Here is a 23,256-nt window from a genome sequence, read left to right on the forward strand (position 1 = left end):
CAGTTTCCAGTAAGACAGTGAATGCACAAGATAAAAAACAGTCATCAGCACGCTACCCCTTGCTAAGTTTGTTTCATGCGTATTAAACAGATTATTAACTACTAAATGAGTTCATGAGGGAGGTCAGGAAAACCCGACACACTTTGTAATGGTTAAAGGCCAGTAACGTGTGTGTTTTCCATGCTTAGTGGCAGGAAGGTTGACAATAAATCAAACCTCCGTCCCAGTCAGTTGTTCCTGGGCAGCTTCCCATTAATCTCAGGTACAGGCTAGTCATTATACCACTTTGCACTAATTAAAACAAATCAATTCAAGAGAAACGCAGACACTAAGCCATCTGGACTGCTATTTCTTCCTGAAAATCTCCACATTCATCTTACGTAAGTATCATTACTGCATAACCAATATCTGGAGTTAATGCTGTTCTAATGGAGTTTTTAATAAGCTTCTGAACAAATAGAACAGGCTGTTTTTTTACCTTTCTTTTATTTTTTTCTACTTGATGCAAGTTTCACATTTCAGAGCTACTATAAAACCCCTGCAAATCACCCATCTGTTGGCAAGATCCTTATAAGTAGTGAGATAGCTGCTCCAGTACAGTCTGTTAAAGTTGTTCATTGTTCCTTTTACGTACTGATACTGCAGCATTGAGCTTCCCAACAACCCCTTCGCAGGACCTATGCAATGACAGCCCTGGAAGTTTTTCAAAATGCAGCAAACCGCAGAACTCAACGAACATGCTCATCAGTCTTGAACTCACACTTCACATTGGGCTGTCAACACATTTATTTTATTTTTTTAAAGTGCACAACACTTCCAACATGTCTGTCGAATTTACCTGTGCCCGTTGTTCTCTTTCAGTAAAGAGGTGATGACAGCTGGCTGACAGCTTAATTGATTTTCAGCAGCCACTGTGATCTGCTTGCAAAGGCCTAAGCATAAATATGGAATAAAGGCATCTAAAATATGGAGGCTGGGCCTCTTTTGCACAGTCATGGACTGCAACAAATGCCAAGAAAAATGGTCTCCAAATTTAGAAAGACCTATGAGACACTTACAGTGGATTTTACAAAAGGTATATCTGTAACTACATCTTCACACGCCAAACCAACAAACATACAAAAAGTGAAAAACAATACTTTAATTTTAAGAGACTGAAAACCTGATCATTCACACTGCTGCTTTTCATTAAAGGCAGGTATAATCTGACATTCCTGTCTCACAAACACAATGTGCAGCTCAATTCCAAAGATTTATTTCAGCTCATGTTATAACCTCTGCTCACAATTCACCAAAAGAGCCATTAAACCATAACTTGGAACACAGTCAAATGTATCAAATTCACGTTTCATTTCTTTCCAGCCACACTATGTACAAAGCGAGCCGATCCTGGATTACAGGAAAGTTCAACAGGTCGGCTGCTGCAGTCCTGAAACAGATTTACTGGTCTGTCAGGGCCTGTCGTGCTCTGAGGAAAGCAGTGGCCAGTGTGAGGGCCTGCTGTTTATATGGAATTGAGCTATTTTATTCCTTTAATAATGGAAAGGGAAGCAGAGAGAGTGTTTTTTTTTTTTTTGCCAAATTGCTGACCTTGTTGCAAGCAGCATCTGAAATCATTTGGACATGTGTTATGGCTCTTCCACAAGTAAAAAAAATCCAACTTATATTATGAATACAGCATAAGAGTTAATTTGTGCAAAATTTTGTTTTAGGCAACATCATTATTAGTTGACTTTACTTGGAAACAATTAAATGCAGGGATAAACACAAGTTTGTGTATATATATAAATGCTGCCTGAATGACTTGTACAGATGGAACAGACAAATGGCTTGCATGCATGTGCTCATGATTGTGTGTGTGTGTGTGTGTGTGATTCATGAGATGCATGGTGATTTCTATATCACTGACCTTCACTATATCGAAAATAGACATTAAAGGGTTCTATCATACACTAGCACTTTGCATCTCAAGGACACTGACCCAACCCTCTGTCCTTATCACATCTGATCTCAAAAAGCCTTTGTGCTCACAATTGTATTGTGGCCATCAATAATCCAGGAGCGGCTAATCTCCGTGGCTGTCAATATCCACAGAGATCTCTACGGATAGCCCTCTCCGGTTATTCTTCTCTGCTCTTATCTCTTCTACCACCTCGCTACGGTTCAGAGACAAGGGCACTCATCGGGTCAGGAAAGGTTACGGTGTGCGTTATACTTCACAAATCACATCCAAATAATAACAGAAGAGGCTTGTATAAGAAACTCTAGAGATCGAGTTTAGACGTGACTGACAGTCGCACTACAATTTAAACATGTGAATGACAGTGGCACTCTGTACTGGTGAAATTGTTCAGCTGTTCAAATCAACTATTCTGTCAATATTGAAGGAGGGGGATGATGACCAAAAAAAAAAGCAGTAATACAGAGACGCCTGTGATCCGAAGTCTGTTTATCACCAATATGGCACTGCTGCTAGGCAGCTTACTAGGCAACAGATGTCATTGGTTACTGTTTCCATAGAGATGGACCGGCAGCAGGTTCAGAAGCACAGACTGAGGCAACGGAGCACGGCTGAGGAAGAGATAACCGGAGAGCACTGACTGACCCCAAGACAGATCACGGCACCTAGGGAAAACAGTGGATCGGAGAGAAAGACCAACACTGTGCAGGCCCAGTGTGCATCACTTCATCTGCACTCGTCCAGCTTCACCATGGGCACTCTCAACATGTCCTGCAGCCTCCCAGGCTGACTATACAGGCACTGCTCCGGTGTGGAATTAAACCAAGCTGTATTGGAACATTTAAACACAAAACAATTTCATTTAACTCCAGCTTTCTTTGTGAATAAGAGCAGAGTGTTTTGTGACTGTCCTTAAGAGTATCAGAGACTATCTGAGTGTATAACTAATTCAGTTTGATTTCCAATTTCCAAGTCATTCCCTTGATCTAATTGCTTATTATTGACAATTAAAAAATTTAAATATAATAAAACTCAGAGAGAGTTGTCCCTGGAAGCTGGATGTACAGTGGAAGGAAGGATCAGAATCTCTCTATTTTCAGGTAATTTAAACAATCCCAGATGTTTGTGCAAAAGGGCAGGAATTGTAATCTGACATGTGGAAGTGAAAGGGGGGAGGAATAAAGACTAAGGAATTTTCTAAGCATGTTGTTGGAGCTCTGCCAATGGACTGCAGTACTTCAGCTGCAGGAGATTAAAGACACTAAGGCAGTTGTACAGGATGATGCAAATAGCAGTTCCTGCGAAAGCACGTGCGTCCCTCAGAGTGGCTTCTGTGGAGCCGCAGAACCAGCCAGGGCCCAAATTAAAACCAGGGCAGCAGAGTGGGGGGATAACCATCAGCCGACAGCATGTCAGAGAGCAGCCATTACGGAGGCAAAGAAGACCCACTAATGTGCTCAATTAACTCAAACCAAACGGAGCAGATTTAAAGAGCTTAATATAAATACTGAGCTAAACTCCAGGGCCATTTGCGAGGCCCATGCAGCTTCCTGTGTGGAGGTCTGACTGGGCAGACGACAATCTCACGGCTCCAAATCCGACCGGGCGGTGCCTGACTGGGTTGAACGGCCTGTTGAAAAACTGCAATCACTTCCCATGACTGCCCCTCTAAACTAATCAGATTGTCACTTATCCAATGGCCGAGTATCAAAAAGGGGAGTGGGAGACGGAATAGGCTGTAATTTCCAGTTTACAATCTGCAGGGCAAGCTGACAAACGAGAAGAGCTTTTTACTCTCGACAAGGTCACAGCGAGGTCACAGCGAGAGCCTGGTAATCATGGTGAAAAAAGCGCAAATGACTGCCTCAAGTATCAGATACCCAGCTCACTCTAAGAGAGTTTAATGGCATCTGATATTTTTTCCATTGAGAGGGGTGTCGACATTTATTATGGGATGAGTGGGGTGATACCATACCAGAGTGACACCGTCACCCTTCCCCACCCCTCTCCGGCTGCCTCCTCAAAAGTCATCACTTATCTAAAGAGAAACAAATCCACTCAGAAGAACGATCTGGTGAAAATGAGCCATGAGTAGAAGGCCATAAATGCCCCTGACGTTTAGTTTAATCAAAGCAACAAAAATGATCCCATTCGCTTTAATATCTACAACAGCATCTCCGGCCCAATCTGTAACCTTGATTTAGGAGACAGTGGTGCGCAGTTGCTGCCATACACGATCTGATATCCCCTCAGTGGATTAATTTCTTTCTAGAAACAACAGCACTGCTTCTTTTCTTTAACACCCCCCTCCCCCCCCGGTCTTCTTCTTTCGCTTCCCTCCATCAGACCTCAAGATATCAGGAATCCAGCATGGAGAAATTATAACATATGGCCCCAGTTCAAAGGCAACTTGTCTCCGAGGGGACCACAAATAATGTCTCACAAAGGGCCCATGGAGGCACGTTTCATTACTTTCGGTGTTCATAAAACCACCCATCAGGACTGTTGGTGCAATCTGGAGGCAGCGCAGAGCAGCAGAGGAAGTGAGCTCAACCTTGTAGAGCGAGGTATTTCAATCAAACGATGGAGCGAAGACATTACCCCTGCTGATGTTCACAGCACACACCAAATAGGGTCACGGACTAAAATAATTAGACGATTAGCGCTTCTGGGCCACCTATTCTTGATTGCCTAAAGTTCTTAGCATCTAAGATCACTTAATTCTTTTTTTCCCCCCAGTTGTGGAGGAGTTTTGTCTTTTAACAGATCAAAAAGCTCCATCCCTGTCTTTTAGCACACCTATTTATTCTCCACTTCTCACACCTCCGCCTTCCTCTCATTAGTAGCTGCTGGAGGGTGTTACGTCTCCTTGAGAGAAAACGTGATTAAAGACGTCTTACCCGACTTAATTCCCGAAGCAAATAATCTGTTAAGAGTATTGATTCAGAAGCAGGGGAAAGTAAAGTAAAAAACAAACAAAAACAATACAAAACAAATGGTAAAAATGATGAGATCGGGGGGGATGAATAAAGAAGCCATCCTTCACACAACTGGCCAGAAAAACAAAAATTGAAAAGACAGTAAAAAAACTGAACAAAATGAAAAGTCTAATCATCTGGTATGTGAATGTTATATTTAAGAAGCAGTCTGGTGGAAGGCTGCCATGGGGAAGCTGTACCTCAGACACCCGGACGTGTTCTTGAAAACTGTGGTCCACTCGGCGTCGCGGGGCTTTGAGTCCTCGTTGGGCTCTTGTTCCCACCCAGAGTGGGGGATGATCACCTCGTTGGTCAGTGTCTGCAGGCCGTGGTTAATTATGACCATCTTCAGGGGTTCATAGGAGGACAGGTTCCACAGTGTACCTGCCAGGGACGGCAAAGAGGGACAACTCTGGTCAATAATACGCACGCGTGTGCACACACACACACACACACACACACACACACACAACACACACAGAGGGCTCTCTCTGGTAAGATTCTGCAGTAGGTATTCTTGCTGTAGGGGCACAAAAGTCAAGGTCTAGATGTATGTTCAGGATAATGTTTTAAGGATAAGAAAGGCCAAGGTTATTTAAAAAGGGCGACATTCTATGTGATGTTGGGGCACCTAGCACTTTCAAGATCATGCTTTTTGAGTCCCGAACATGGAGCTGAGGGTGTTTTGTTGAAGAGTCTGTGCCAAATTCCCCATCGAGTTCACGATCAAGCAAATCTCAACGAAGATAAAAAAACTGGAATGTGCAAAACAGCCGCAATGCATTGATAGTCTACGAGCATAGACATACAGGGAGAAGAGTTACTGAAGGACGTGTGTGTGTAAATGCAGTGTCCTTGAGTCCTTGAGTGAAAGCAAGTCGAGCACCTTCTAATTCTGTGTGATTAAGACTGTACCGTTTGCTTGACCAAGAGCGGTAGAGAGCAAGGCTTCATTGTGCAGGGTAATGCATCAAAATATATATACATCAATGAGTTTATGCATCTGTGCAATGTATATAATTACATAGTGTCGCCATTATGCAGCTTGATTAAACCATTAGCAAAAGAACTATTAGCAACAATGTGCCTTTGATCAGATCTAATTGCAGAAATAGTAACAACGTAACTAATCAGTGTCATCGGAATTATCCCCTTGCTCATTGTTATTTGTAACAGAATTACTATAGTTTTAATTAATCCCACTATATTTATCAGTTAGACTGGATCATTATTCCTGTACTGCAGAAATCTATATCACTTATCCTAACCTGTTACCTAACTATTTCTCACTAAACGCATCAAAGCAGACCATATTGGGTTATTGACTTGGATCTTTATTATTCACAATGTTTCCATATTGTTGACAAAACCCGTTTCCTTTGTTGAACCATTCCCTCTTCTATTCAATTCAATCCATATCAGGGAAATGAAGGGGGGGAACCACGATATCTTGGAATCATAACTGTTGTTCTGTTTCACACTGATGAAAAACATGACTGTTCTCACTTCTAGGTCTTTAATCGCTTTCTCAGTCTGGTTAGGCTTTTGTAGTTAACCACAGTGCAGAACCTCAGTTAATGGAACACAGGGAAAATGAATGAATGAATGAATGAATGAATAAATAATCAAACAAACAACAACAAAAATAAATAAAATGCAGCTGTAAAGACAGCTAAGCTAAGTCAGTCTAAACACGTACACAAACAACATCTTATAAACAAGCTGCAGGAAATCATAACAAACAACAGTACTTGTTTGTTTCTTTTATATATAGATATGAAACACTGACAATACAGTTACATCCTGTTCATTGTCGGAGCCAGGGCGGGTGGTGGGGGTCACACATGGGCACTGGCCCCTGCTGAAATCTGAGTGCCCCCCCAGCCAACAAAACAAAGTTGTTTCATAGTCAGTTTCCCCTGTCCATATTGTGGAAAATGGGATGCATTGGTATTTTTTGCCAAAGCTGACTTTATTCATGGCATTTATTTTGCCATGTTTTGAGTACACCGCCCGGCAAGGATCCAGGCCGAGAGAGCACTGAATTACACAGCTGCTGCGCTGCTCCCCACTGCGCATGCGCACAGCCACGCCGCAGGTCCGTCTCCAGAGCAGTCAGTTCATGGTAAGTTGATGGTTTAAAAGCTCTTGCTGCGCTGGATTTATTTCTGCGATGACGTGGACACTGTAATGATAGCTAAGCTACACTACTTTAGGGTTAGACTTTTTCGGTCCTTTAATCTTCGTCCGGACGCGTTTTTTAAGGACCTTTATCCAGCACTGAGCTCCAGTCCCGGGCCGAGTTTGACCCTCCCGCTCCGGCAGCGCGGCAGGTCGGTCACACAGGAGCGATGACGTGTGAGTGACAGTGTGCGCATGTCACGCCTTTCTGAGCAACTATTGGTTGTTAATAAATGACTGGCGGCTGTAAAGACTACAACAACCAATCAGGAAGCTGTTATTTCGTTGGGGCGTGAACCATTTACTAAAGGGGTTCGGTTGAGTCGAGCAGGGAGAGTGTGAGTGAGAGGACAGTTTGACAGCCAGAGAAAAGTCTTCATGAATAGAAAGTCATCAGGATGGTTTAGAAAAAAATAATACTAATCGTTCATGTTATTTATTGTTTGTTATGGATTGTTATAAATTGTTTTAGCTCATTTTAGCACCTTTTTGCCATACAACCATGTATTGAACTGTGCTGTTTTTTATTTTGCCGATTTTTATATATTTGCACTGTAATGTTACATAAAGGTCTGGGGTTTGAATGTTACACTCATAACTTATTGTTCAGACATTAAGAAATTGAGTTTTTTGCATGTAAATATTTGTTTGAGGTCATAACACTTTGTTGTTCACACCTCCAGCCCCCCACCTTGTGGACTGTCCTCTTTAATGGCAGTTCAGTGATGGTAACCCTATCTGGCTCATTATTATTATCTCATTATTATCTCAACTCATTATCAGTGGAGCAGTAACTTTAGCTAATGGGTTAATTGGGGCTTCTTAATGTACAGTGTTAAAGATGCATTCCACTTTTGGGGGTGAGGCGAGTGGAGAAGTTGTTTATATTGTCTATTGTGTTAACAGCAATAAGGTATCACTGTTGTTTATTGTGTTAATGTCAATTTTAAAATAATTTTGTCACTAGCAAATGGTAGCAAATATGGTGGTACATTTTTGCTGGATTGTTATGAGTAGCCCAGCTTATCCGTTTAAATTGCTTAAATCTTAGTTTACAAACTGGGTTTTTAAAACCCATTTTACAAAAAACTCCTCACAGGGGAGCATACCCCGGACCCCACTAGCAGATGTCGGCCCCTCTGTAATAATCATGGCCCCCTTATGGCAGCCCCATTTTCAAAATCCTAGATTCGCCCCTGATCCTGTTGCTCTGGATATTTCACAGACCTGTCTCACGCAAAAGAAGAATATTCTGGGTCATTATTAACGACAGCAACTCACTCACAGACACTGTGTGATGCATGCAGTATGATTTTAAACTCCTTTATTGCTTTTTAGTTATCCTTTCTGCTTCCTCCAGGAGAGGCAACTAATCAATTGCGAAGCGAATAATAAAGGGGAAAAAAGAACCCGTCCGGAAAGCTCCAAGACGAACTGTATTGAGTCTCCCTTTACTCTTTGCCACCTGAAACCTTGGATAATTTAATTTGATGTTCAGCTGCAGATGTGTTGTTCTAACAGCCCACTCACTTACTGCTGCCCATTACAGCTCACCCTTCTTTGCGTCCATCCATCACCGTAAGCAGATTTAGCAGCAGGCGAAGTTAAGTCACTGAACATTAAGGATGCAGCTAAGAAGAACAGCAAGCTGTAATTTTTAAATCGGAGTCGAATGCTTTTGAAGGTAAGTGCTGCAGAACACCAGTAATTTCCAAAAGGGCGGCAGGCCTCAGAGTGGGGGGGGGGGGGCATTTTTAGTATGTCATCTTCACTCACAGATAACCAGAGTAAAAGCGCTCTGCAGTAGCAGACCGTAATGGAATTGGACCCACGAAATGAAGCCAGCGAGTCTGCAGACACAAGTGCACGAGCACACAATGGGCCTATGCTGGTGCTGCTGGGAAAGACAGGCGCAAGAGACCTGTATCTGCATGTGAAACCACGGGGACTGAAAGGACATCGTCTATAGCGAACACCTGCCAGACCTCTCTCCACAGAGCAGCACCGGCACTGCAGTACCGATCTGACTCCAGACGGCCCTGGTCTCGGTATTGCCTAACATCATGCAGAGTTTTTCAACGAAAAAAGCATCTGCTCTACACCTGGAGGACAGCCTCCAGATCTACTCAGAGGGGTTAGGTTATAGCAATAGCCCACAGCTGTCCAATACATGCACCTATCTGTATGTTCATAACTATGTTCATTTTTGTGATAATACCCTCACACACAGTGGGACTAAAAATGAGGAATTCTGGTACTGAATGGTATTTTGGAGAATAAAGTTTGTGCTAACTGGTGCTAAAATGCTAGAAATATGTATATGTACATGTTCAGCGGCAGATCTAATTGTAAAACTGAAAAGGGGGGCAAACAAAAAAAAAATGTGTAGACATTAGGAGCTGCAGCGAGGAGTTGTGGAGCTGAATGATTTATAACGCAGAAGCGCTTTCATCTCCAGATTGTGAATGCTAACCCCGTCACTTCCCTCCTTCAGATGCGGTGATAAAGACAATCTTATGCATTCTAAGTACAGAACTTCCAGCAGCTCTCCGGGAGTTCAGCACACTAAACATCACAATGGTACAGAGAAATCAACTGCCGGTGCACAAATCAATCGAATCACAGAGCATTAGGAAAAGAAAAATAACTAAAAACAAGTCTTGTTACGCAGACACCCCATTGCTTGTCGTTAATGAGACGACAAAAACATGTTTATTCCCACACCCCAAACATGCGCTTTTCTAGCTTTCACGTCAAAGCACAGATCTTTCTTTTCTTTAGACATTTAAGTTGCTGTGGTTTTGGACTGAATAAATCCTCCAACGAAAGCATAGATATTTATAAGAAAAAAAAAAATATATATATGATTTTCAAAGCGTACAATTATTTTAATGGTAGATCTTTCCTGGTTTGGGTCAGTCTAAGCGCACAGATCTGAACTTCGCAGGGCTTGTTTTTATAAGGGCTCTTGTAGTTTAAACATATGGCCAATGCAGGTTTGGAGAGGACAACTCTATTCCCCAGCTTGTGGAAGGAGGTTATTTTTAGTCATGACTGAAAGCAAGTTAGTGCTGTAAAGGCAATAATTTGTACCGCAACACGCCCGCCTCTCACAGCAGCAGAACAGAAAGTATTACATGTAATACGGACATCATCGCAAACCCTGCACAGATTACAGGCCAGTTGGCTGGGCCTCACCTCCAGTGATCAAAAAGTACAATAAGGTTTGGCTTTGGATGGAGCATTTTACAAATTTGCAAGTCTAAAACCTGGGAAGCCATGAAGGTCTATTAAAAGTGCATTAAAATGCTAAGGAAAAGTGACGAGATTGCAAGGTCCACTTTTGTTTATTCAGAGTGTTGTGCAACAAGTCTGTAGGCTGCCATTTGATTTCCTATGAAAGACGATAGATAGACGGGAGGGGGAGCAGTGATCTTGAAGGTTGCTTAACTAAATGTAAAGCAGCCATTCCACTTCAACTTCAGTTATTATGAATCTCTGCCAAGCCTAAACAAAATTCCCCTCTTTCATTTATAACATTCCAGTAGATGCAAGTCAGGTCAAACAAATAATGAAGAAATACATAAGGCACTAAGCCATGTTTGTCTCCTAGACTGACACTAATTAGTTGATGTTCAAGTGCATTCCTCTAAACACCGAGCATCTGACCTGGTATCTGCCCAGCGGAGCACAGGGAAGCTTCTTCAGGGTTATTTATTATATACAGTTTACAAAAGTTGGATTTCACCTGCATTTCTAAAGCATGCCATAAATCAGCCTTAAGTGACAGTTCAGGGTTGTTTTAGTGTTACCTTTAATAGAGTGTTGTATGAATTAAGATAAAGCACCTTCTTCCTCTGTCTTTATAATACAAAGAAAATCATTTCGGAGCGTGGCCTGCTAGATGCCATCAAGGATACGTCAACAGCTGTGCATCATTTCAAGTAGTCATCTAATTAGCCCTGACCAAAGAGGAGAGCAATGGACTGCAGCTTCAGGTCTGGTTTCTTATCTATGCTAACGGAAGAGGGGCCGGTACCTGTGATGAGCTCGCGGACCTCCATGTCATTGGTCTTCCTCAGCAGGCGGATGAGTGCGGGGATGCCGTCACAGTTTTTGATGGCCACCTTGTTGTCGTTGTCCTTGCCGTAGGAGATGTTGCGCAGGGCCCCGCAGGCCTTACGGTGCACCTCAGCTTTGGGGTGGTCCAGGAGGCTCACCAGGATGGGGATGCCCTTGAGGTGGCGGACATCCTTCTTGATCTTGTCGTTCTCATAGCACAGGTGCTGAAGATAGGCGGCGGCGTTGGACTTGACGGGGTCGATGGGGTGGCCCAGCATGGCGATGACCTCGGGCAGGTCGGGGTCCCGCCAGCGGGGGTCCTTGCGGATGCTGTCGATGGAGGGAGACCGGCGGCCCATGCGCTCCAGGCGGTCCAGGCTCGCCATGCTGCCCCTCTCCGGCTGGGCCAGTGGCGCGGTGTACACGCTGGGGATGTAGGGGTGCCGCTCGTCGATCAGCTCCGCCTCGATGGGGTCCTCATAGCCGCCGCTGTGGAGAGAGAAGCAGTCAGAGGGGGGGAGAGCTCTTCATTAGCAGCCTGTGCCAGTGCACCGCCGAGAGACTGATAAGAGAAATAGGCTGCACTTCTTTATTAATTGTCTCTGTCAGCTGGGAGTTTTTTTAAATTAATTTATTAATGATAAGAGAACATCGGGAGCTGCAACAGAGAAGAGAGATTGCACGATTTCCAATAAAAGAGGTGGGGGGGTTAAGAACAAAAGCAAATGTAGACCAGAAACTTACATTTTCGTTAAAATCCCCCCAAAATTCAAGTTAACTTACAGCAAAGACTGAATCCCCAGCTCTGTTTTGGAGAAGGCTGTCTTACATCGCTACCTCCTGCTCCTGTCTAAGCCAAGCCGCAGCTCACTGTACTTGTGGCGGCTCCCGTGCTGCAGCACTACGTACATGCATATTTATTGTGTTTTCCCGGGACTGAGCCAATTCCGAAGCCCACCGCTATTAGCATTGTTCTTTCCTGCAGGCAGAGGCAATCCCAACGGCCGGCTGCAGTACCTGCCGGCTAGCCGGCATCCACCTTCTATGTGTGATCAACAGTGAGCGGCACGGAGCAGGCAAACAAATCAATCTTTATAAAGCATGGTGGCAAAATGTAATAGATTCTGCATTACTGGGTTGCCAGCTCGCATACTGATAAGAGTTGCTCCTAGCAAGGAGATCATTAGGTTTTGAAGCAGATCTAGACATAAAGCAAGGTTATTTTATTCAAGATCATCTTTTTCCTTTTTTTTCTGTAGCCTCCACTCCCTCCTTCTGCTTTAGGAAAGAATAAATCCCCCCGGATGTGTCGTAAAGTGCAATAACAGTAGTGCAGTGAAGCTTTATTTTTATTTTATTTTTTTAATAACTGTCATTACTTAACTGCTTAAGGAGCACAACCGTCCCCCTAGCCTGCTCCATTAGCCCGCCTTGTGACTGTCCAAACAGTCGAAGACGAGGTTCATATAATTTACAAGGTACTGTTATCTTAACTTTTCCTTTAATTTCTGCTTAACATGTGACACATTTTTCAGCAAGGAAAAATAAATATGTATTTATAATAATAATAAGCGTACTGGGCAGGTGTATTACGTGTGGAATTAATGCAATGCTCTCCCTCCTCACATCATAGTATTGCCTTGGATAAGGGCATCTGCCACAAAATAAATAGTAATAATCATAATAGTTGTGTACCGTTATGTACTGAGAGGGAGTAGCTATGATGTTTTTTATAATAACTTGTTGCTTTCCGTTTAGCACTTCCATTTTAACATGTGTTTTATGTTAATTATGCACTTTTAATTGGAAGATATTTTGCTGTGCTAGCTGATTACAAGAAATGTTGAGATTCAAGTGCCACCAGTTCCTGCCTGGGGACTGTCAATGGAAATTACCCAACTGGCTAAACACACCAGAAAGCATCTTCTGTCACGACGTATGGCACTAATGTAACGGCAAGCAGAAATAAACGAGTAATCAGTAAAGCGAGGACGGTGACTAGCAAATTAAAAATCAGCGAGATGTCAAACAAACAAAACTTTACAACAACAGGAAGATGCAAACAAGCACTCCCAAGCACAGTCTTCAAAAGCAGGCTGATTTCCAAGTGATTACGCTAACAAAAACAGAAAAACACGAGCTGTAATAGACACGAAGTCTCACATGGGACAGGCTGATCCCACTTTTACGTCCTGCTGGAGATTCATAGTTAGACTTTGGGATGCAGGACACATTCACCTCTAGGATATGGGCCATACTATGAAGGGCTCCTCATTGAAATTTCTCCTTTCATATCTGGTAGAAGTGAGGGAAATTGTTGCGAGGAGAAGCAGACCCACAGAGAAAGTGTGGTTCATGCCAAGGGCCCAGCACCAGGACTAGTGTGTAAACATCCAAGAAAAAAAAAAAAAAAAACTAACTAAGTAAATTGCTGCTTTTAATTTTGTTTATGTGCAAGGGAGTGCTAAGTGCTTAAAATAAGTGCCTGGATAGTGAAGCAATTAAATCTATACTGCAGTGTGTGTGGTTGTGTTTTTGGAAACGCCAAGAATGGGCCAATTGCAGTTATGATGCAAAACATTTTGTAACTAGACCAACTCATATCAATATGTCCAAATGATCTGATCTGGTGGTTCCTTCTGGTGGCACTGGCAGGGAAAGCCAAACAAACCTTAATGTATAAATTAGTCAATGGAAAAGAAAGATGAGAATCATATTGATAATGAAAAAACAAACACACCCACCCACTAAACTCCATGACTAAAATACAGAAAACAGAACGTGCTAGACGGAGAACAAAAACAACAACTGGAAGGCGTTGTATAGTTAATAAAATATAATAAAATCTTTCAGATGTAACTGTTTCTACACAAACACTTTCAGGCTGACTGAATGGAATGTCAAGATTTGCATTTAAATTGATAAAATGTGAAAGGCGTCACGCTGTCGGCTGTCATTTTTATTCAGAGGATATTGCATCTTTCTCATCGACCCAGCATCAGAAAGGGAAGACTGCTCCACAGCTGACTCAGGGCCCTGTGTCCAACCATGACTTAAAACTGGAGCAGAAGGGCTCCAACACACCTCCCTGCTGTGGATATGAGATGAGACGCCTATGTTATTAAAGTTCCTCCTCCTAACAGTGCTGTCGAAAAGCCTGTGCTCACTTCATCAGCACCCACATCTCCTCTGCCTCCCTCTCCATTAATGCCCTCCAATCTGAAGTGTAGAGTTTGTACTTCATAAAACAAAATGGGGAAAAAAAACAACAAGCTCATACAGATCTAAATTGCGATGGCAGACGAAAGTCTCTGTGTAAAATTGCTTTGTGATTTGGGTTGTAAAACGTGTCATGTTATATGCCATAATTCCACACTGGGATGTTTCACGGGGGTCCTTCAGGCAAAAACAATAACCAGCTATAAAGCTCACAAAATGGTCAGAAACTGCACTGGGCAAAAAGCACCAATTCAGGTCTCAGTAATGCCTGTGCGTTGTGTAGATGGGCTGGGGTGAAGATGTGCAACTCCCTGGTTATGCACCGATTTAAAAGAATGAGCAAAAACCTTAAAACTACTGAGAGCCAACACCTGGATTTCTCCTCGCCTTAATACAGTTACTTAAGCTTCTTTTAATATACAGCTCTGGAAAAAATGAAGAGATCACTTAACACTGATTTCTGAACTTGGAGTGGTCTCTTAATTTTTTCTAGAGCTGTATATTTTAGTACACACAGTCACCAGCAATTTTAATTAACATACCACGCTACAGCAAAACAAATGTTAGCTTGGCATTGCATGAAATTATCTTTCTAGACTCTGTTGAAGACTGAACACAGAGGAAATGCCCTCCACAGCCATGGAGTCATGTACAGCCTGGCGGGAACACATGGAGAGGCTGCGAAGACCCCAGGCGCCGCCCGTGCCCCCCACTGCCCCACTCCCCAGAGGCTGACTGGTGCAAACCCTGTCTACGTATGAGGGGCTCGCAGGTGGACAGGGTCAACAGGGAGAAATGAATCCATTACAGAGTGGCTGGAGACACGCCACTGTCTAGCAGAGTTCAATAGAAGTAATTAATCACATTGACGGCACCCTCCATATGTTGTAAAAAACCACACGCACACATGCACATATGCATACACACACACACACACAAATATACTGTATTGAACACGGCTCTGTGTTAAATTACATGCAAGCCATAATATGCGTTTAGTGACAGTAAAGGAAATGTAATTTTCTGTCAAACATCTTAATTTCTTTTTTTCACATAATTGAAGGTTTGGAGCTGAGTAGATGATAGTCTGTAATTAAAACGATTTAATTCCAGCATTAATTATAACATGTCTGTCTCCATGTCTGTTATTAAAGGAACGCTTGTGAATGCTCAGGAGCGATCTGAGGTTCTCTCTCTGGCATTCCAGGTTGGTCTGTGTGCCAATCAAACTACGCAGTGATGGGCAGGGCAAAGGCACGCACGTCATTTAAAACGCACCGGATCTGTAAAAAATCTCCCAAAAAGCTTATTCCAAAACCATCTCTCTTATTATTTATTGCTTAGCCCAAATTGTGCTGAAACATTTGTAACTTAAGAGTGAGAGGTACAGTGTACGTGAGGGTTGTTTACTGGAAAAAAACAGGTAGAACTACACCCCTCTCAGTGTCTCCCTGTACGCATGCATACAGCTCTAGAAAAAATTAAGAGACCACTCCAAATTCAGAAATCAATGTTAAGTGGTCTACATTTTTTCCAGAGCTGTATATGCTGACATTGAGCTGCATGCAAATGCACATTTAAACATTGTGTGTACCTCCTTTGCACAGATATAATTGCTGATTAAAGGAAAACATCCCTTCTCCCCAGTTTTCCCTGCCCTAAACAGCATGTAAATACAACATGTCAACTGCAGTGCCTTTGAACTGAAGAGGAATACGAAATATTTGATTAAGAGGACATTGAAATGGTTTCAACTACTGTACAGTGAGGGGATGATCTAATAAGTCGATTGCAACTTTGTAGCTTCTTTGAAAGTCTACAGGATATGAACATAAAAGCTGCCTTCTCATACAACCTCGCTGCATCTGTATTCCACTCGAGTCTGAGCGCTTTACGGTTCTATTTGAAAACTCTAGATTTTTTGGATTTGTACCAGCCATTTTCCCTCTTAAATATAATAATACAGAAAGAAAGAGAGCTTTAATAAATCCATCTGTCACAGCTGACTGGTCAGGATGCAAAGCTCTTTTTCTGTTGAGAGAACAGAGTGGCCCTGCTTCTAAAATCATTGGCTGGGCTTTACAGTTTTAATTCTGTTGCCATTTTCATCTGTCGCAGCAATAATAGTAGTAGCTACACTTGAGGTCACCTCCACCCACACCAAAACTAGAGCTCAAAGACAATGGGTTCTCTCTCTTTCTTCCTTCCTTACAAACGTGATCACACACAGACAGAAAAAAAGGAGGTGTAATAGCAGATGTGTAGATACTGACTGAACAAGCAGATCTCTAAACGGGGGATTTTCCTGCCCAATACAACGTCTACATTATACTACACTACATCTTATTCACAGCCTTTTAAAGGACAAGGTTACTGATGAATCTCAACAATCTCTCTCTCTCTCACTCTCTCAATGGGAAACCTTACCGGACTCTGGCAGGCTCTCTGATTGGCTCCCTCATTTGCCTCCCCCTGTCAGCGCCGGCAAGGGTCCGTCGTCCGGCTGTGGAGTAGTCAGGCTCCAGCTCGTAGGCCTCCTCCTCCTCTGGCCCCAGGCTGCGGCGGTCATCCTCGAGGCCGTAGGGCTCGGGGTGGAAGCGCTCAGGCTGCGAGCGGTTCAGCTCCACATTGCTGCTGCCCATGGGCACCTGGGGCTGGGCCACGTGTCCATAGTCATCCTTCCTGATGGGCAGGGTGTAGCTGTTCTCCGGCCGGTAGTTGTTGGGCGGCATGTAGGCGTATCGGGGGCGGTAATTCACACCCCTGGAGAGGCTCCCATAGTTGTCACTCATGTCTGTGTAGCCGTCGTGGAGACCGTAGTGGCGGTACTGACCCTCGGGGTTCTCGGTGTACGAGTCGTTGTAGTTGTTGAAGGAGCGGGTGAGGGTGGAGGTGGCCTGGGGCGTGATGTACCGGTCCCCGTTCTTCATGTACCGGCGGTCGATGGAGTCCGTGTAACTGCCCAGCGGAGAGGACCCGTCGGGAATGGGCAGGCCATCTGGACCCAGGGGAACTTGGCGCACCGTCCTGGTGGTGACGGTTTTCACCATCTTGGTGACCTGCGGAAAAAGCAGCACAGCTGGTCAACAGACGTCGTCGTGACAGCCCTAAGGTTGAGCAAAGCAAAGCAAAGCAAAACCAAACCCAAACAAAACCAAAGGAAACAAAATGAAAGGCAGGTTTATGATGGAGAACAAAACAAACAAGAGATGTCCAGGCATTCCAAGTACTGAACAGGAAGGTCAGGTACAAAACAAGCCATGGCAACCAATCAAAATCAAACGCCAACAGTTACAACAATCATTACCAAAGACACACCAGTCAATATCAATCGGGGCAGCTGGGTGGGACACTTTCTGGAGGGTTTTATTTTGACACACATTTAGATGGATGGAATGAGATAAGTTCAGACTTGTATTTGCTCAGAGTTTGGTGACAATCCTTATGACTTGAATGCTGATGTTAATCGAACTGTGCCCCTGTGCTGAGGAGAGAGACCAGACACCAAAACATTAGTGGCCTTGGCACTCACTCACTTTCATTTGAGATCTTTATGCAATTAAGAGCGGAACATCCTGAAATGATAGTGAACTTCATCTGTGAATATCCAACCTCTCTCCCCTACTCAGCAGTGCTGTCACTTGGTGTGCAGTAGAGTGCACTCACTCAGCTAAATGATGCTGTAACACAAGGATCATTATAATAGGGCGCCGGCATCAAGTAGACTGATCCACCGAACTGTACTCGTTGCCCGAAGAGACTGATCAATGAGCAATTACTAAAGTCAACCATAAGAGAAATGGTTAACAAAAACAGCCAGACAGTGCCTCGCCAACCCTAAGGAAGCATGACTCCTTACATTACAATGCAAATTAAACCGATAGCCCTGATATTTCAATGCAGCAGAAAAGCAAAGCCCAGATCTGAGGCCCTGCATGTAGGTCTGCATTGCCATTAGGAACTGCTATTGGACTGGCTTACATTTAAATCATCTCAACGAGAACAGCTGCTGGGAGTCCGTGCTCTTAATAGAAAAATCAATAATTCTAAAAGAAACTGGAGCCTGTCAGGGGATTTGATGTCTCTCTTCATAAGAGACAGATATGGAATCAAATTTGCCACCCAGATAATTTTCTTATACAATAATTGACTATTTTGTCTGAAGCTATAAATTTCTCTGCGAAATTAATGAGGTTTGTAAAAATTAATCATAAATCAAAATGTCCCGTGTCTGGCTGTCTCCTTTCATGGTATTGCTGTCGGGCAGAAGCCTTGCATGGCGATCTGCTTGGTAAAGCTGGGAAATTTGCTGTGAGAGTGTACTGAAAAGGAGGCCATCTGCGGTGGAAAGTAACTGTTACAGAAAATGTATAAAAAGGTCTGATTGGAGTTCCATTAATGTCAAAACCAGACATTTACTAAATAGATTTTTTTTTGTTTTGAGGAGCACTGTAATTGCAATTCCCAATAGTTTAACCTTCTTTCAATATCTATTCTAACAAGGTTTTATAGCTGGATCTTGCTTAACAAATGTAAACTTTAAAAAGCTTAAATCGTCATGCATAAAAACGTTATCTAACAGCATGGACAAAAACACAGTCATACAGTGAGGGGAAAAAAGTATTTGATCCCCTGCTGATTTTGTACGTTTGCCCACTGACAAAGAAATGATCAGTCTATAATTATAATGGTAGGTGTATTTTAACAGTGAGAGACAGAATAACAACAAAAGAATCCAGAAAAACGCATTTCAAAAAAGTTATAAATTGATTTGCATGTTAATGAGGGAAATAAGTATTTGACCCCTTCGACTTAGTACTTGGTGGCAAAACCCTTGTTGGCAATCACAGAGGTCAGACACTTCTTGTAGTTGGCCACCAGGTTTGCACACATCTCAGGAGGGGTTTTGTCCCACTCCTCTTTGCAGATCCTCTCCAAGTCATTAAGGTTTCGAGGCTGATGTTTGGCAACTCGAACCTTCAGCTCCTTCCACAGATTTTCTATGGGATTAAGGTCTGGAGACTGGCTAGGCCACTCCAGGACCTTAATGTGCTTCTTCTTGAGCCACTCCTTTATTGCCTTGGCTGTGTGTTTTGGGTCATTGTCATGCTGGAATACCCATCCACGACCCATTTTCAATGCCCTGGCTGAGGGAAGGAGGTTCTCACCCAAGATTTGACGGTAGATGGCCCCGTCCATCGTCCTTTTGATGCGGTGCAGTTGTCCTGTCCCCTTAGCAGAAAAACACCCCCAAAGCATAATGTTTCCACCTCCATGTTTGACGGTGGGGATGGTGTTCTTGGGGTCATTCCTCCTCCTCCAAACACGGCGAGTTGAGTTGATGCCAAAGAGCTCGATTTTGGTCTCATCTGACCACAACACTTTCACCCAGTTCTCCTCTGAATCATTCAGATGTTGGCAAACTTCAGACGGGCCTGTACATGTGCTTTCTTGAGCAGGGGGACCTTGGGGGCGCTGCAGGATTTCAGTCCTTCACGGCGTAGTGTGTTACCAATTGTTTTCTTGGTGACCATGGTCCCAGCTGCCTTGAGATCATTAACAAGATCCTCCCGTGTAGTTCTGGGCTGATTCCTCACCGTTCTCATGATCATTGAAACTCCACGAGGTGAGATCTTGCATGGAGCCCCAGACCGAGGGAGACTGACAGTTATTTTGTGTTTCTTCCATTTGCGAATAATCGCACCAACTGTTGTCACCTTCTCACCAAGCTGCTTGGCGATGGTCTTGTAGCCCATTCCAGCCTTGTGTAGGTCTACAATCTTGTCCCTGACATCCTTGGACAGCTCTTTGGTCTTGGCCATGGTGGAGAGTTTGGAATCTGATTGATTGATTGCTTCTGTGGACAGGTGTCTTTTATACAAGTAACAAGCTGAGATTAGGAGCACTCCCTTTAAGAGAGTGCTCCTAATCTCAGCTCGTTACCTGTATAAAAGACACGTGGGAGCCAGAAATCTTGCTGATTGATAGGGGATCAAATACTTATTTCCCTCATTAACATGCAAATCAATTTATAACTTTTTTGAAATGCGTTTTTCTGGATTTTTTTGTTGTTATTCTGTCTCTCACTGTTAAAATACACCTACCATTAAAATGATAGACTGATCATTTCTTTGTCAGTGGGCAAACGTACAAAATCAGCAGGGGATCAAATACTTTTTTCCCTCACTGTATGAGTATGAGGATATTTCCAGAGCACTCGGTTGATCACAAGGTTTAAGGTTATCTCCCCACTCAGATGCAAGTTAAACAACACACAGTTTAGTTCAGGGGTTAGGCATCAAAAAGACCAGTCTACCTTGTTGTCAGTATTGGAGTTAGAGCAGGCAAAACCAGTTTCACTTGCATTATAGCCGGATAAAATGAATAAAGAATACACACAAATAGTTGCTTTTGATCTAAATCTATGTATTGGTCATATAAGATTATCTTGATAATGTGCATTTTATACTGACCATATCTTGGCCCTTTCTTTTGCTTTGGTGCAACATGAAAGAAGGTCACTGTACAGTAGGAAGTGCCGACTTCCAAATGCTGTGTATTCCAAATATGCACACCTACACATTTCTCCAAGAAAATTGTTTGGGAAAATGCTGTCCTGCCTCTGTGGAAGCTAGGCTAATCTGGAACGAGACTTCCACAGCTTCATTACGCCAACTGGGCAACATCTTGCAGCCAACTTTGCAAATTTAAGCTGCAAATAATTATTCTCCCAGAGTGAAAAAATAAGTCATTGTTTAGATTTCACCTAGCTGAATCAATATTAACCACAGCCACCCAATCTTGCAATTACATGGCAGACGTGATTTGGCTTGATTAATAGAGCTGTTTTTTTTTTAATGGATGTTTTTATTTCAGTAATGGAGCCCAGGTCTGCTCTATTCTAAAGCATAGCAGAGAAGTGGTCTGAGTCTCTTACGGGATTGAAATGTCAAGGAAGTAAGAGGGGAAAATTAATGCTTGTAAAAACTGGCTCAGACTCTATTGTTTCAGTCTTTTTATCTCCTAGACAGATCTGAAACGTCTCAGGCCTCTACTTCCTCTGCCCCGACAGGAAAACAGAGGAATTCACGTTCCCAGAAGCCCACAGTGCATCGAGGAAAAACAAAAATACCTGTAAATCATAACCACTTTTCTGAGACACAGAATGAGCTGTGGTGCCTTTTAATCCTACTACAACTTAAGTGATCCTCGAGTAATCTTATTTTTTTCCTTCCCCTTAGAAAATTCATTTCTGATAGATAATAAATAGAACATCTAGAACAGGGTTGTCTGGTATCAGCAATGAAATGTCAGGGGACACCCTACGCTCACTGCAGATTGAGAATACACAGCGTGAGTGCAAAGTCCCTCTTTTGGAAATCAGGCCCTGGATCTTTGGCTCTGCCTGGCACTTGTTCCCGCTATAATGAAAGGTGGCCACACTTGGCAAGCAAAAGTGTTGTGCTGCTCTCTAAATGTTAGACAGGTTAACACAAGAGTGGGCATTGCGGTCAGGCTGTGCAGCCCAGTAAGCATCTAATTGTTTTCCCAGTGGTTTTGGGGAGAGCTGACACAGCTGCATGTTAGGCATAGTGAAGGTCAGGCACAGCAAAACCAGGGCCGGTGTTGGTGTTTACAGGGTCAATCTCCGCGATCGGAGTGGCAGGCTTGGACTCCACCAGCGTCTCGGTGACAGTCACAGGGTGGTACGTGCGGCGCGTGATCGTTTTAACAACCTTCGTCACCTACAGGTGGATGGAGGATTTTTTGATGGTCATTGGGGGGGAAAAATCATAATAATAAAATAATGAATGAAATTCACAAACAAATGATCATCAATACAGACATGGATGGCTAGAGATAGGCCTGTTTCTGCAAATCGTACCATACTTTACCATCTTCTCTTGGAAAAATGTTTGATTTCCGCTTTTCTTTAGATGTAATGTTTCAGTTTTCTTTCCACGATTGTTACTCTAATAGATCAGGCCAATCTCGTAACTTAAGCATTGCACATTAGAGTTTTATTTTTTTAAATATTTTTAGGTATCAATAGCAACATTGTCCCCTGCTACCTCATTGTTTGAAATTTCAGTGTATTTACACATAAAGTAACGTGATTTCCTATTGAATATTTTTGAAAAACTAAAACTGAAGTATTTCTTTGGTCACTTTCAGTATGCTCCTCCAGCTTTGTCTCCTTAAAGATACATATCTTCCATTCATGTATATCATACTTAGTTACATAAATATTGAATTCGATATTTTATTTACAATCTTGGGCTTTAATCACTAGAGCAGGCGAGAGAGAAGATCTCCTCAAATAAAGGTATAGATTAGGTACAGTGAAACGGATCAAACTGCAGGAGGTAGCAAAATGGGGGTCTTCTTTAAAGGAAAAACAGCACCCTAAAATGCAATGCTTTAAGTAACAGATTGTGGTTGTGTGCTTCAAGCAATGAACTCGCAATGAGAATGAAAGTCATTTAAATCAGTACATTTTCAACTCACCTTCACATTGGCTGACAAATCCTTATCAAGACAATAAAACAATACAGAAAATAAAGTAAGATCAAGAAAGATTTGTAAAAGAATATGCAACTGAAAAATGCAAATCCGGATTAAATAAAGGCTTCTAAAAAACAACCTCATTTTAATCAGCTGCAGTTAATAGTGAGTCATGTATTCTTTCAACCGAAGGCGAGTTAATAGTCCTTTATTGCAACTTCTGACAATCATAAAGACAGTTAGGAGAACAGAAGCGGACAATGAGAATGAGGAAAGTATAGGTAAGACGCATATAAAACGGATTAGATTTGCTACTTTAACAAGCACCATAATAAACAAACCCCTGGGGAA

At 42.8% G+C, this 23,256-nt stretch overlaps 1 protein-coding gene across 15 annotated transcripts in view; it reads right to left on the reverse strand.

Moving 5' to 3' along the window:
* Window positions 1–23,256, reverse strand: part of arvcfb (ARVCF delta catenin family member b) — a 163,811-nt gene that overhangs the window by 37,049 nt on the left and 103,506 nt on the right. For 12 of the 15 annotated variants that reach the window (XM_066690103.1, XM_066690098.1, XM_066690099.1 and 9 more), the window contains 4 exons: window positions 22,038–22,145; window positions 16,828–17,459; window positions 11,159–11,670; window positions 5,139–5,322 (listed from right to left, as the gene is read on the reverse strand). In XM_066690103.1, coding sequence (XP_066546200.1) covers window positions 5,139–5,322; window positions 11,159–11,670; window positions 16,828–17,459; window positions 22,038–22,145 — 1,436 coding nt within the window. The remainder of the gene's footprint in view (window positions 1–5,138; window positions 5,323–11,158; window positions 11,671–16,827; window positions 17,460–22,037; window positions 22,146–23,256) is intronic. The other 3 variants (XM_066690105.1, XM_066690112.1, XM_066690110.1) reach the window with 1 other exon arrangement.

The sequence above is a fragment of the Amia ocellicauda genome, chromosome 17 (genome assembly GCF_036373705.1).
Source record: "Amia ocellicauda isolate fAmiCal2 chromosome 17, fAmiCal2.hap1, whole genome shotgun sequence".
In the NCBI taxonomy this organism is placed as follows: Eukaryota; Metazoa; Chordata; class Actinopteri; order Amiiformes; family Amiidae; genus Amia; species Amia ocellicauda.